Source organism: Pogonomyrmex barbatus, unplaced genomic scaffold (assembly GCF_055798465.1).
Source record: "Pogonomyrmex barbatus isolate J1 unplaced genomic scaffold, ASM5579846v1 scaffold1, whole genome shotgun sequence".
In the NCBI taxonomy this organism is placed as follows: domain Eukaryota; kingdom Metazoa; phylum Arthropoda; class Insecta; order Hymenoptera; family Formicidae; genus Pogonomyrmex; species Pogonomyrmex barbatus.
Window position 1 is genome coordinate 25,534,259 of NW_028297098.1, and position 14,514 is coordinate 25,548,772.

General features: G+C 45.3%; 1 protein-coding gene across 14 annotated transcripts in view; it reads right to left on the reverse strand.

The window, feature by feature from the left end:
* Positions 1-535: 535 nt before the first annotated feature.
* Positions 536-14,514, reverse strand: part of Prosap (SH3 and multiple ankyrin repeat domains prosap) — a 126,557-nt gene continuing 112,578 nt past the window's right edge. For 6 of the 14 annotated variants that reach the window (XM_089071206.1, XM_089071222.1, XM_089071217.1 and 3 more), the window contains 10 exons: positions 10,468-11,194; positions 9,849-10,102; positions 8,853-9,029; positions 8,329-8,599; positions 8,048-8,249; positions 7,588-7,897; positions 7,304-7,497; positions 6,960-7,127; positions 5,567-5,870; positions 536-5,486 (listed from right to left, as the gene is read on the reverse strand). In XM_089071206.1, coding sequence (XP_088927332.1) covers positions 4,249-5,486; positions 5,567-5,870; positions 6,960-7,127; positions 7,304-7,497; positions 7,588-7,897; positions 8,048-8,249; positions 8,329-8,599; positions 8,853-9,029; positions 9,849-10,102; positions 10,468-11,194 — 3,845 coding nt within the window. In that variant the 3' untranslated portion in view covers positions 536-4,248. The remainder of the gene's footprint in view (positions 5,487-5,566; positions 5,871-6,959; positions 7,128-7,303; positions 7,498-7,587; positions 7,898-8,047; positions 8,250-8,328; positions 8,600-8,852; positions 9,030-9,848; positions 10,103-10,467; positions 11,195-14,514) is intronic. The other 8 variants (XM_089071228.1, XM_089071219.1, XM_089071233.1 and 5 more) reach the window with 6 other exon arrangements.

Here is a 14,514-nt window from a genome sequence, read left to right on the forward strand (position 1 = left end):
GTGATGTAACATTAATCCTCTTGTATCAGTTTATCAAATCAGTTTATTATTTATTTATCATTCTATACAAGTTGAAGATTTTTCTCATAACTGAAATCAAACGAATATAAATTATAAGATTTCTATTCGAAAATGAAATTAATTCAAAATCTTAAATATATTTCCGAAAATTGAAAACGTGACTAATCATATTATTAATTTTTTTGTAAGTTATTTCTCGCAACAAAAATTAAATTTTTCGTTTTCAACTGAATCTAATTAGCGTATGCGATATGGATCAAAGAACTTTTATTATTTAGAGAAATTTATGGAGATCTTAAAAATATAATTTAATGATTAATAATTTGAATGCTTAGAAAAAAATGTTTAGAGAATTACCGCAAATGTCAAGTCCAATAAATTTTATATAAAATGCAGGACGATGTTGTAGTGAAATCTAAATGCTGTATATAATTCATCAACAATCTATCACCCCTCAATCTATCCATACATCTTTTGAAACACCAGGATGAAGGTGAAGACAGAGCCTGAGGCGTTTTTAATTGAACATGATTGATTATTATTCATCGTCGAAACATTGCATGTACTTTGCAATTTACAATACAATACCTATAATACAAAATACTAATAGTAATTGCCTGATAATAATATTAATGATAGTGATAACTGAAATATGAAAAATGACGGAGGATAGGAAAAAAGAAAGAGGAGAAGGATGAGCGAGGGAGCAAGATTAAACGTAGGAATGTTAGACGATAATAAAGAGTGGATCCAAAAATTCAGTCGGTCGCAATACAATTATCGAGTTACGGCTCTCGATGGCTCTTTCTTGGCACTTGCCGTTTTCACATCATGATGTACAGACTGTCTCGAGAAATGCATGTACAAATGTATTCTTGGTCTTCTTCATGAAATTTACCCCCGAAAGTTTTTTCAGGAAGATGAAATAATTGAAATTATTATTTGAAATTTATATATATATATATATATATTAATTAATATAATTTTAAATCGTCGAATAAATCAATCATTTCCATTCATCTGGAATTTAGTTGATCGTGATTTTACTATATAATGTTAAATATTAAATATATTAAAATCTTTCAAGAAATAAAATTACACTTATTTTTCGACACATTCTGTACCACACACACACACACACACACACACACACACACACACACACACACACACACACACACACACACACACACACACACACACACACACACACACACACACACACACACACACACACACCCAAGTTCCCGCGCGGATTAATCGGCAACGGGATTTGAATCCCGGTGCGCGAGGAGGTTCTCCAGAAGGAATTAACTAATCCGACAGAAAAATCGCGATGTTCCATGCTTTAATTCTTCTCGCGTTGAGTCCGCGATCACGCGAACCGGTGATTTTAACACTATCTCCCGCGACGTATCCGCGTCTGTCTCTCTCTCTCTCTCTCTCTTTTTCTCTTTCCCTCTTGAATTTTCCGCGGCCGATTAATCCTCGTCGCATGTAAGGAACATCCTTACGTGTTGCGCGTCGTATATATATATACATATACTATACATATATAAATACTTTATTGGTAGGTTTTAACAAGAAAATCGGGCCCGCATGCGCGCAGAACGATGATTCCCGGATCCCTCTCGTTTAGGATAACTTATCTTTGGATAACGTATCCTTTGCGGGTATCTGCGATCGGGTGGGATCTCAAGTGATCATACATCTGACGACGCGGGACAGAAATGAGGATGGAGGGAACAACTAGATTACAAAGTATGTTCTCGACACGCATCGTACACCTGTTACGCAACGTTAACTCTCTCTCTCTCTCTCTCTCTCTCTCTCTCTCTCTCTCTTTCTCTCGCGTGAATTTTGATATATAAGACTACTATATTATTTTTGGCAGGAATGTCAATTATATATATATTAGCCATGCAAACCGTGCGCATCCGGTGCACGCATCAGCCTGTGTCGTACATCCGCTTTGCACGGAATGCCACGTGGTCGTAGGCCACGTGCACGGCAGAAGAAAAATAAAGCCTCGTCTCTTTCTTCTTTCTCTCAACCAATCTCTCTGTTTGCTATTGTACGAGCCGTCGTGATGCACGTGTCATGTATTGCTTTTCACTGACCCGCGAGAATTTACGGAATGATCTTACGGAACGATCCTGCACAGCGTATATATCTGGTGAACATCATTAGGATGTGCAATTACTCATATTCATCATATACGTATACAAATGTCTTATGATATTTTGATTTTCTAATACCAATTGCAATGCCCGGCTCCATTTATTCCTAAACGAGTATTATTTTGTGATTAAAATTGGATCACGTTGTAATAAATTATATAAAATCTAGAGAAAGTTATTACTGTTCAAGAAAAGAAGTTAAAAAAGAAAAATATATAAGATATAATGCATTGTGTTATTCTTATAATTTTTATCTTTTTTTCCTTATAAGTTGAGTAATTTGTTTTATATATAAAATATTAATCCTTACAATAAAAAGATCAGACATCTGAATATTTCAATACTCATATATACATATGCATAAATATTCAAGAATATATTTACGCTGTGCCGAATCTCGTTGGAGCTTACATCAAAAAACGATAATGAAATATATCGAAGGAACATTTGGTTAAACGTTACGGTTGACTCTATCTTTTCTGTCTCAAAAACGACGACTCACGCGCGCTCGCACCTATGCTACACGAAATGCGACATTTTTTTTTGTCCAGCGTTCATAAAGAAACAATGATCAGGAAGATTCGGTGTCCATATGTATATATATATGTATATACATATTTGCAATTAATTTGCAAAAAGATGGGCCGCGCTTGTGCGAAGAACTCGAGAATCAAGTCTGTGAGCTTCATTAATTTCGTGCTTGCGAGGAATTTCTATGAGACTTTGATTCTTGAATTCGTGCGACAGTGATGCGCAAACGCAATGTTTCTGGGCAAAGAAAGCTATTCACATGAATGGAAGGAATACGATTTACTATACACAGGATGGAGTATGGTGCATTATAACGAAGTATAGTGCTGCACATCCTTTTTCATGACGCGATTAACGCTCTTCTCGAGAGTCTCGTCAGCGGAGCGTTATAGTCGCCGTATAACTATCGCAATAACAATGCTAACAATAATATTAATAATATAATATAATAATAAAATCATAACTAATATTAATATTATTAATATTAATAATATTTGCAATTACAAACTAGAAAGAATCTCTAATGACTTCGCGAGTACAGCTTTGTGATTAGGCGTTTGAGCAGTGTCTAGACACGAGAGAAACTAAAAGAATTGCGTTTTGTTCGACATTAACAACTAATCAGTTACGGTGATTTTCGCGCCATCGTCATTGAAGAAATCGTTGCCGTCGATGTCTCGCCGGCAACAGAGAGGGGGAGGGGGGGGGGGATCGAGAGTGAGCGAGACTGCTGTGATGCTCTTGATTAAAATTGATTTTACAAGCGACTTGCAAAAAGTACCTCGACAGTTCCGTGTTTTCGGGGCGAAGAGTGTCATATCGAGTGTCATGTAAAAGTATTAAAACACACCTCGTAATTCGTTAGAAACATGAAAAACAAACCGATATGCATCGCACATTCACGCGTCACAAATTCACGCACGCCGTACACGCATTTTATATGCATTTTTCTTTTCTCTTTCTTTTCCGTCGTTCGTCTTTCTCCTGTCGGAATGTATGTATGCCCTCTTTCTCGTGCCCTTAGGCCGCTCACTTTCTCCATACGACGCAGCGAATCGGTTTGCGGATCTGTCGGCTCACTCACAGACGGGGTGGTGATGGACAAACTTTATGATCGATCGTGCGCTCGTGTGCGACAAACCAATCCTCTATTTTGTGGTGCAATCGAACGTACACGCTCACACTCGTAAACTTACTTGGTAAAAACGCGCTCGATTATCTTCTCGGTATACTTCCTATGACTTCTAGACGCTCGAGTAGAATACGATTTACTCTTGGAAAAAAATTGTCCAAGCGACCGCGCTCTGTATACGCTCGCGCGGATCGTCGATCCTTCCTTATCGGATCGATGTAGTCTAACTTTAATACGCTCGTCGCGCGGTGATCACTACCGAAAAGGCAGAAAGCCTCTAAATATATTGACTTCGAAATCGCGATGTACGTGTTACAAATTCTCTTTTGTTCGCCTTGTCGGGAAGTAATATACGAATAAATCAATCATCCTGTAATTTCCTCTCTATGGCAATCGACCGCCCGACGCCTTCACCTGATTCCCGGCAGCCTTGGGAATCGCGCCGATTATCTTGACACGATTTTGCGCCGCGGTCTGCTGCTGCTGCTGTTGCTGTTTGTTATCGCAGAACTGCGGCGGCGGTGCAAATACCACTACTTCGTGGTCTTGGCCTCCGGCGGATGGGCCAGCGTTGAACTCCGGCGGTGGCGGTACGAACAGATCGTTGTTCTGTTCCTCAGCGTCGGCTTCGATCGGTGGTGGCAATTGTGCTAGGCTGACCGCATGCCTGGTCAGCAAACCGCTACCTCCGTAGCCTGGTCGTTTGGTCTGGTTGCTTTCCTTTTCAACCGGATTGACACCGGTCAGTAGAGTCGGGCCTCCCGGTGTTGAATGCTGATTGCTCTCCTGATTGGCCAGATTCCGCGCAGCGGTATCATCGAAACCCATCGGTGGACCCACCGGCACATCCTGATCCGAACTAACTCCGCTCGAGCTATTATCACCGTCTTCGACGAGCGACTGTTGCGTTTGTTGCAGTAGAAAATCGTTCGGGTGGCTCTTAGATGACTTTAATTGCGTGCGCACTTTCTGAATTTCTTCAACGCTGAACGAATGCGGCAGCGAGCCGCTGCCCGAGGAGCTCGAGCCAGATGTATTGGAGTTACCGGATGTCTCTCGCGTTGCCTCCAGTTTCTCGCGTGCCGCTGCCTTTTCCAGTTCTTTCGCAATTTCCGACTCGCCATCTTCGTCCGTCTCATCCTCGCCCTCATCGTTTTCCGATTCTGATAAACTGTAATCCGGCTCAGGGATCGGCGGCGCCGAAGAGGGCGTGGGCGTTCCATTCGTGCCAGACACGATCGACGAAAGATTCGTGACGGACGAGCTGGTGCTCACAACCGTCTTTTTTTTCCGTTCGCGAATGCCAGCCGTGCTGTGACTTCTGGTTGTCTTCAACGGCTGTGCGTACTGATTGTTGACTGAATTGTTACCGTTGCTGTTACTATTCATATTAATGTTGGTATTTAACGCTTGCTGACTGCCGGTAGGCTTGAACGTGGTATTACTTGGCGCGCTGCGTAGACTGTGAGACTTCCTCAGATGCGGGCGATTAGCTGGTAAACTACGCGAGCGATATCCGACGGTCTTCATGTCTTCCGGCGAGGCATATAGCTTTGCGTTGTTCGACGGCCGGAAGCTCGACATCACTCCGTAGCCACCTTCGACCGTGGCCGCCGCGAGTTCTATGTGTAATAAATAAAATAAAATAAAATAAAATAAAATTCATAAGGAATTATAAGCAAAGTTAGAAAACAATCGTTACCTTTGACTTGCTGGATATGCGCCATGTTATCGTAAACCGAGGCTGGCGTAACGACGTCCGGCACGTTGGCACCGATATTCACCTTAATGACTTGCCCGACCGGTGGAGGCGGCGGTGGATGATTCGGTGGTGGAAGACCATTTCTACCATTCAGAGCGTTTACGTCTTCCTGACTTCTATGGCACTTGGGCGCCAGAACGGACGACGCTTGCGCTTGCACGTTGAGATCCGGCGTGCTATGAAAATCCCTGTGAAGATCGGAACCGCCGCCCAAACCACCAAAGAAACGTACTCTCGATTGAGACTGCAAACGTAAGAACAAGAGGCTCGTACAGACTGCGACTCGCGAACATCGACGTCGTCGTCTCGCTAACTTTGAAAAACTCGGAGCGTGAAAAATTTACAAAATTGCGATTTGAATCTGGGTTCGTGAGGGCACGAGGGAATGAAGTGACACAAAAGATAAGGGGACACTGGAAAAGTGTGATTTGGAGGATGAAGCATATTCCTGCTAAGCGTGAGCTCCAAGCTACCGTGACCAACTACCATTACTGTTTCAGCGAAAGGTTATTTAAGTATTAATGCTGTCGAATGCTGCGAAGAACGTAGACAGTTACGTATCGTAGCCTTCCATGCTTATTAGAACCAATCCTGAAAAGCGACTTAAGGAACTGAAGGAAATGGCTAAACTCGGTTAAATGCAAAATGCGGCAAATCGGTTAATTGACACTTGAGGCGTGAACACGAAGCTGTAGGTGGGACACCTAACGTCCTCGCGGACGTCAGATTTCTTTTCATTTTAGCAAATAGCTTAGTCACCTGAAATCATGCAAGCCACGGACGAGCTAGAAACAAAGTATTTTCGATCAGTAATATAAGTAGTAGTCCTCGTCGTCTCGCCCACACCAGGACCGTCCTTTGCTGTGTGCTCGCACTGGTTTACGCGCAAACTATAACACACATGCAAAAGAAAAGAACCACCATTACCATTGCCCAGAGAGAGGAGCGTTCATCGAACGTCGGACGTCGCTTTAGACGCTGGTAGACTTTTCTTACGGAATATCCTCGACCGTCGAATATTATATTAACAAATTACTATCAATGGGTACAGTACGAGGAAAGTAAGTAGAGAAAAAAATGTGTCTATATTAGAGACTAAGGAATGATCAAAAGTTGTTGTTGAAAGGGAGTTGTCAGAAAGTTTAATCAAACTACTAATGAATGAGATGAACAAACAAACGAACAAACAAGTTAATGGCCATTATCTAGGGCAGCTTTCATCAGGGGGCTTATTATCAACTATGAATGTTAAAAAGAGGGGTGAATGTTAAAAAGAGAAACGCGAACGAGGGCGCGAGTGCGAGCTCGTAACTGAGTGGCAGGTCATCCTTACTTTGCCCTTGCGCTTCATCTCCGCCACGCTCGCGTACACCCTGCCGGTCTTGGCGGGCGACGACGGATGCGACTTGGTAGACTGACCAGTAGTCTGAAAGTGAGAGGAGCTCATCATGGACGAGCTGTACTGACTGCCGGCGCTACCCTGCTGCCGCTGAAATAGTTCCTGGAAGAGAAATTAAAGGTCGAAGCTGAAGCCTCGGTCTCGTCTCGTGCACACAATGCCATTCAATTCGAGGACAACGAGCGCACGGATTCTGTGATCGAGCGAAAGAGAGAGATATATAGAGAGAGGGAGAGCATGTTCGGCACGCGTGTCACAAGCGGACGGGAGATAGTTACTTCAAGTTCCGCGGCAGTGATTCTGCTGGAGGTCGGACGCGATCGGATACTAGCTGTTCTCGGTTGCACCGGAGTGTTCTGGCCGGTGTTCGATCCGGTCGACGGCTGCTGCGGCATGTGAATCGATTCCGCGCTGCTCGACTTCGCACCAGTCGACGCGATTTCGTCACGGTCGTCCCTTTCGCCGCCTCCTTCTGCGAGAGATATCACAAACGCATCACGAACGACTTTTCACGGTGTCTGCTTATTTATATATCTCTCAAGACTGATCTCTAATCTGTTACCTAGTCCCGCGACCATGGATCGTGCCCTCGCGCGTCCCACGCTTAGCGTGGTCTTCGGATCTCTTCGTGGCGGTATGGGAGCTGGAGATCTGCCGAGTGTACCGCCGATCACCACATTGTTATTGCCCTTGCGCGGCAAGGTTGCGTATTGTCTCTGAATCGGTTGACTAGTTGGCAACGCGGCCGCCGATTGAGAATTCGGAAGACTGATCACCGGAGAGACCACGGTCATTCGTACCAGCTCTCCCGATTTTCTTATCAGATCGACCACGTGTTCGTGGGAGGCCGTCGTCACATCCTCGCCGTTAATCTAAAATAATTGTAGGAGAAGCAGGTTTAATAAAGCAATTTAAGTCAAAGAATATAAAGTTACAAAAATCCCACGATGAGACGATTCTTATAAAGTGAATTATTCTTGTTATATTTTAGCGACAAATTAATATCAACATTTGCAACTTACTTGAATGAGAAAATCTCCTTTTCGGAGACCTGCTAAATCGGCCACGCCTCCTTGATCGACATCGTCCAGATATTGCAACGCCGGGTACTTGGCAGACGGTGTGAGTTCCATTAGCGGCGAGGTGGCCTTGGCGCCGCGCAATACGAAGCCGAAGCCTTTCCTCGAACGATGAAGAACAACAGTGCGCGGCTCCGACGTGACGCTGAGAATTCAAATTCATCATCGCATCTTTCACTAAGTACTGAGGAATGATGTGAAAAATGATCGAGCATCAAACTCACGGTTTCTTTAATCTGGGCGCGGTGGCAAAGTACTTGTGCTGTGATTCTCTACGGCCCAGAACTCGATTCCGTCCGTCTCTCGCCGGTTGCGGGCCTAGAGGTATATTCGTGTGACGTAGCCGGACCTCCTGAACGCAATGCGCAGGGAACAGGCCGGTACCCTGTCCGCGCAAGACTCCTTCCAAGAGGCCGCAGTCGGTGGCACCGGTGACTGTTAAAAATAAAGAAACAAAAACACGCTTGCTATCAGAAAGATATTTCTGCACGTTACCTACAAAACAGAAATCGAGAGAGACAGGGCGTAAAACAACTGTCGTCCCAAATTACGGAGCACGATGTTAATTATGATGTCAATCATGGGAAACAGAAAATTACGGGACATCGAGTGACATTACATCGTCGTCGATTGCGGAGTCAACGAAGCTAGACAAGGCGGAGAGAGAGAGAGAGAGAGAGAGAGAGAGAGAGAGAGAGAGAAAGACAGAGAAAGGAGTACGTTTTGCTGGGATTGCCTGATGGTGTACCTTCGAGGATGTCTCCTTGATTGATAGTCAGATGGCCAGTGATCCCACTGTTGTAGCTCTCCACGCAGACCACCGTTGTGCCGGGAATGGATAATGAATTGGTCGTGTCCGATTGCGAGGTTCCCACCCCGGAACTGTCGCTGATCACATCGGACGCCGTGTCGCCGAGGCTCTTGTCTAGAAATCGACAACGATCGGATATACTCAGCGTGATGCCTCATGTTCACCATCCCGCATCGCCTTACCGAACGATAAACGCCATGCAAGAAATCGAAACCCTTAAGAAAAACAGAGAAAGAAAGAAAGAGAAAGAGAGAAAGAAAGAAACGGCTAAATCTTAACGCTAAATCAAAACTTCAGCGCACCTCTCGAACTCAGAAAAAAACCAAATCAATTCGATTCGTCTATAAACTGTGCTCTAAACGACGGCAAAAGGAGCTCTAGAAATCGCCAGCCGCGTCACATTCGTCGCATCCTAAAAGGCGGCCGCTAATGAAAGTAAGCGCAACTTATGCTCTCTCTCCACGAGCGAGGGCCTCGCTCAGCTCGCTCGCTGGATTGGCAAGGACGAGTCACCAACACGGGATCTCTAATATCCTCGGGGACACCAAAAACGGAAGCATGCACGAACCATCAAAGCCATCGTCCGATTAACTCTCTCATCGTGTCGCCTGACCACCTTCGCGCGCCGCCGGTTTTTGGTGGTGATGGTACATACAACATGATGATGGTAAATTGCCGTCACTTTATGCGCGATTGTATTGTCAACAAAACGATAAACGACCGTCCGCTTCCTCATATATCTTTGGCAGTTGGCTCTCTCGTGGGATCTCCGGGGTTTTTCCGAACACGGCGTTCATGTTTCCGCAGAAACGTTGCTCGTTCGTGGATCATCGAGGAGCAGACTTCTTTTGATTCTGGTCCCCTCACCATCGTGGGGCGGGCACAGAGGGGGGGGGAGTTGAGGGGGGATAGAATGAGAAAAGAATAGTGTACCTGTAACGATGCTGGCCGAGTCTTCGCCGGATGGCTGATTGCTGCCTTCGGACAAGCTCGAGCTGGCCGAGCTGAAAGGCGCTAAACTCCTGCTGCTCGGCGACGGCGACGGTGGCATCTCCATCTGCGTTCTATGCATATCGAGGCGATGCTGCAGCTCGAGCCGATGCTCTTGCAGCCTCGTCAGGCCCTCCATTCTCAAGTTTGAATAATTCTCCGCGGCGCTTGGCAATCTTGAAATGGTGCGTACAACTCTTAGGGTACACCGGCGATCGACCGCGCTTTGCGCCGACCAAAACTGAGATCCGCGTGCGGCGCGACATATTCTTTTTTTTTTTTTTTCTTCACTTAGTCAGCCACACGCAGACCCGTGATCCTGGTCGGGGGATGAAGCGTCAGTGATCGCGCGAGCGTACCGAACGAATGTCGCTGCTTGCGAGTGACGACGGAAGCGAGAATTATCTTTGTCGAATTCTGATGAGTCTTCCCGAGAGAGGAGAAGACTCTTTTCCTCCCTCCCACGTCTGTCCGCTCTCGCTTCAACCATACGCGACTTTGTGTCGCGCTTGCTCCAGCGATCGGTGGCGCTCGCGCGTGGCGGTTTCGCGTCTATGCTTACCTCGCGTTAGGATCTCTCAAGGAATTCGGACTCTGGTACTCCGACGTCAGTCGGTGGCCGTTTTGTTCGGACGGTATTCTCGGTAAATCGTTTCTGCTCGACTCTACGGACGGTACTCTGCCGAGGCTTCCGTGGTGGCTCGACTCGGTCATCTGACCGACGATCGCGATCCCACCACCGGTGGAGGGATACTGATCTGTGGACGGTACTCTGGTCAGGCCCACTGCGGCGGTTGGGTATTGCTCCGTGGACGGTACTCTGATCAGCGTATTTGCGGTCGGGTACTGCTCGGAGGACGGTACTCTGGTCAGGGTGATGTCGTAACGCTCGCCGGACGAGGCTCTGCTCAGCACAGCTCCAGGCGGCGCGTATTTCTCCTCGGACGAGACTCGGACGAGCGTGCCGGACGACGGAGGTGGTGGGTACGGTTGTTCCGTGGACGGTACTCGGTTCAGACTCACGGTCGCCGCGGCGGTGGTGGCATACTGCTCGGCAGATGGTACTCGCGTGATACTCGAGTACTGTTCCACCGAGATGGTTCTGGTGAGGGTACCAGTGGCACCGCCACCACCGGCGTTAGACGCCACCGCGTGCTGTTCGGTGGACGGTATCCTGGTGAGGGTGCCCAGATTGCTCGCCGAGCAACTCGTCGTCATCATCGAAGAGACGCCGCTGAAGGCCACCGAGCGTCGCTTCGGGTTGTAGCGTGGCGGCCCTTTAAACGGTACTGGAAAATCGCAAGGGTTGCAAGGTTAAGTAAAGAAAGGATTACTTAGCCTTACAAGAGACTAGCCGCATCTCGATCGCGTGCGATGTATTCTGCCGTCTTCTTCGGACGAGCGTCGACGCGAGCGTCTTCAGGGGCGAGAAATGTGAGATCGTGTCAAGCGATTAATGTTGCACCTGGATTACGATCGTTCGATAAGAGTGCGAGAGCTAGGAATAAACCCTAAACAGCGTAAAAACTTGTCCATTTCGATAAAGAAAATACACTTGAAAATACATAAAATGCGAATTTGAATTTCATGTTTTATTACATTTTTTTATAGATATTTTTTAGCCAATTTGTTAATTAAATTGTCTTCGTGCCGATTTAGAAATTCCGAAATTATAAATAACGAATATCAGATGCCGGTTGTACTGTCTAGGGTTGAAAGGATTAAATATAGATGTATAAAGAGCCGCGTAATACACGACGAGGACAGTGTTTCGTGACTAAAACAGATATCGAACAAATCACTTAACCGGCGCGCGGTGTTAAGTATCGCGCATGGCATTTATACGCCGCCGTTGTTCGCGTTTAATCGACGCGCGAGTGTTAGTCGCGTGATTTACATCGCACATTACGTTTGTTAAAACGAAGAGTTATGCACGGGAGGCCGAGGGCCCCGTCCTCCACGATCGATCTTCCGCGGCGTTCCGGCACGGAAGATCGCCACGCGGGATTTTTGCAAAGCGATTTTACAAGCGGTCGCCGTGTCGCACACACAAGCACGCACGCATACACGCGCGCACGCACAATGTTATTTCGTGATGGCGACGATGATGGTTATTGGCTCTCCCCGGGTAACCCCGGACAACCAGATATTGCTCTCATCATTTTAGTGCCGACACATACAAGGTGTCTCGGAAACCGATGAGAGAAGAGTGGATATACGGCGTTACTTCTCGCGCGTGAGATCTGATAATCAGCATTAATTAACACGGGTATTAATAATTTTCAAAGTATAAGCTACTGAAACGGTTATCTTGTATTTAACTTTATAAAGACAGAAATATATTAAGGTGTTTCAAAAGTGGAGATCAACCGTTCGGAGTGGAGATGATGAATCCAGAAATGTATTATCACCATTTTGTGTTGAAATTTCAAATCGCTTTGCTTTCGAATTTTTTTGGTCAAAATTGAAAGAAGAAGATAGTCTTTACGAGTTTTATAACATAAAGTTAAATAAAAGCACGGGCTGCTTTTATTTGACTTTAATTATATTATAAAACTCGTAAAGACCATCTCTTCTTTCAATTTTTGACAAAAAAAAAAATGCGAAAGCAAAGCAATTTCAAATTTCAATATAAAAATGATAACTCGAAAAATAATAACTTGCTCATATCAACTTTCTTTTTCGTTTTCGAAAATCCCCATTCATCTGCCGAGTAATTGATCTCGACGAAACACTTCGTATATTGTCGTAATATTATATAAAAAATATTACAAAACATGAAGATAATTTTTATTTAAAGATTACAAAGTAAAAACATCGTACGTGTTGAAACTCGAGAAAAAAAAAACTTGATTCGAAAGACACTAATGTATCCACTTTTCATCAATTCCGCGACACCATGTACAGACGGAAAAGCGATAGAAAGCACACGCAAGGATAACGACTCCATCCCCGTTCTGTTGTATCCGTTTTGTGCGATACAATGTGCTCGAGATTACGGATAACTCTCGTCGGAATACGTCATGTGCACAAACGATCGACATCGCCGTCGCCGGGTCGTCGGAATGCGCTTCTTCTGGTTGTTCCTTCCAGGCTCCGGAGACTCCGACGACCCGCCGGGCCACGTCGATTCACAACGTATCTCGAACTACCAAACATTACTAGTCAAGACATTCTTGCAAATTCAATGCTGCCAGAAAGAAAAGATATGTTACAACCAAACGCGTCAATATAGCGTAAACGTATATGACTCATTATCAGCAGAAGCGAATAGTCATTAAAAAAAAAAAAAAAAAAAGTTTTTAGTAAAATCTAATATAAATCGAAAACAAATATAATGATAAAGTGTTTTTTAATTACAACGGGATATTTTATATAATTCATATATCTGACACGTTTCATTTTTAGTAATCAAATATCACCGAACGAAAGTTATTCGTTTAAAATTTGACGTTCGTCGCGATCTCGTTCGATCCGGCAGCACTGAGTCCATTCGACAGTGAACCAAAAATACAGTACCATTAGTTACTGGAAAGCAATCTATCAAGAGGTATAGTGTCGGTTACTTCTCCGCGGTTATCACAAACTGTACTCGACGTCATACACGACCATCACCACCAAAAGTCCCAAATGACAAATGATTGGTAAATCTTTACTGTTACTCGTCACACACAGCACAGACACAGGTAAATAGAGATACATTGGCATACGTACGTCACGCACACGGCACACGCCCTCGCGTGTAATACACAAATTCCAGAAGCACCCTCTAAGTGACTACGAACGAGAGAAGCTACCTACTGACGCCTACCTCTATATTACGGGAAAAGCAGCGTGCACATGCCCATGCCATGCTCGACTATAATCATGCCATACGAAAGCGTACGTGGTTTGTAGGCCGCGATCTCGTTTCTTATCAGATAACGCGTCTTTACTTTATCGGATCGTCTGATCGCGGCCATGCGCGACTTTGTTTCAGCAAACAAATCGTAGATAGTGCGGATAATCGATCTCGAAATACGCGACGGTAAGTCGCATAAGGCGATTACGCGATAACCAACCACTATTTTAAAGGCGCCGACAAGTTATTTCCATTTGTTATCGCGCCGATCGGAAATTATATCGAAAATTAGATCAGAAAAAGCCCCCGAAAACTCGTCGCGTTCGCCACCGAATCGGCCGATGCTCGGCGCCGGCTTTAACTTATCTAACAAATGTACGCGAGGAGAGGATTAGAATCAGATAGCCGATGATTTTCGCGGGTGTGGCGGTTGACTTGTGAAAAAATCCTGCCAGGTAACGAGATTACGGTTATCCGTCTTCCAAGCCCGTTCGTCCCATTCGTGATCCCGGAAGGACGATCACCGCTCGGCTTATCATCGTTGCTCGAGCCGCCGAGAACGACAGAACAATATTCAAGAGAAGAGAGAGAGAGAGAGAGAGAGAGAGAGAGAGAGAGAGAGAGAGAGAGAGAGAGAGAGAGAGAGAAGCAAAGAACGCGAGAAGAGCGAGGGCAGGAGAGGTAGATGATCGTCAACGTCTGTCGTTTATTCTTGCAACATCATGCCTCGACCTCTCCAAGCGAGTTTCCTGCCCCCAGATATTCGCG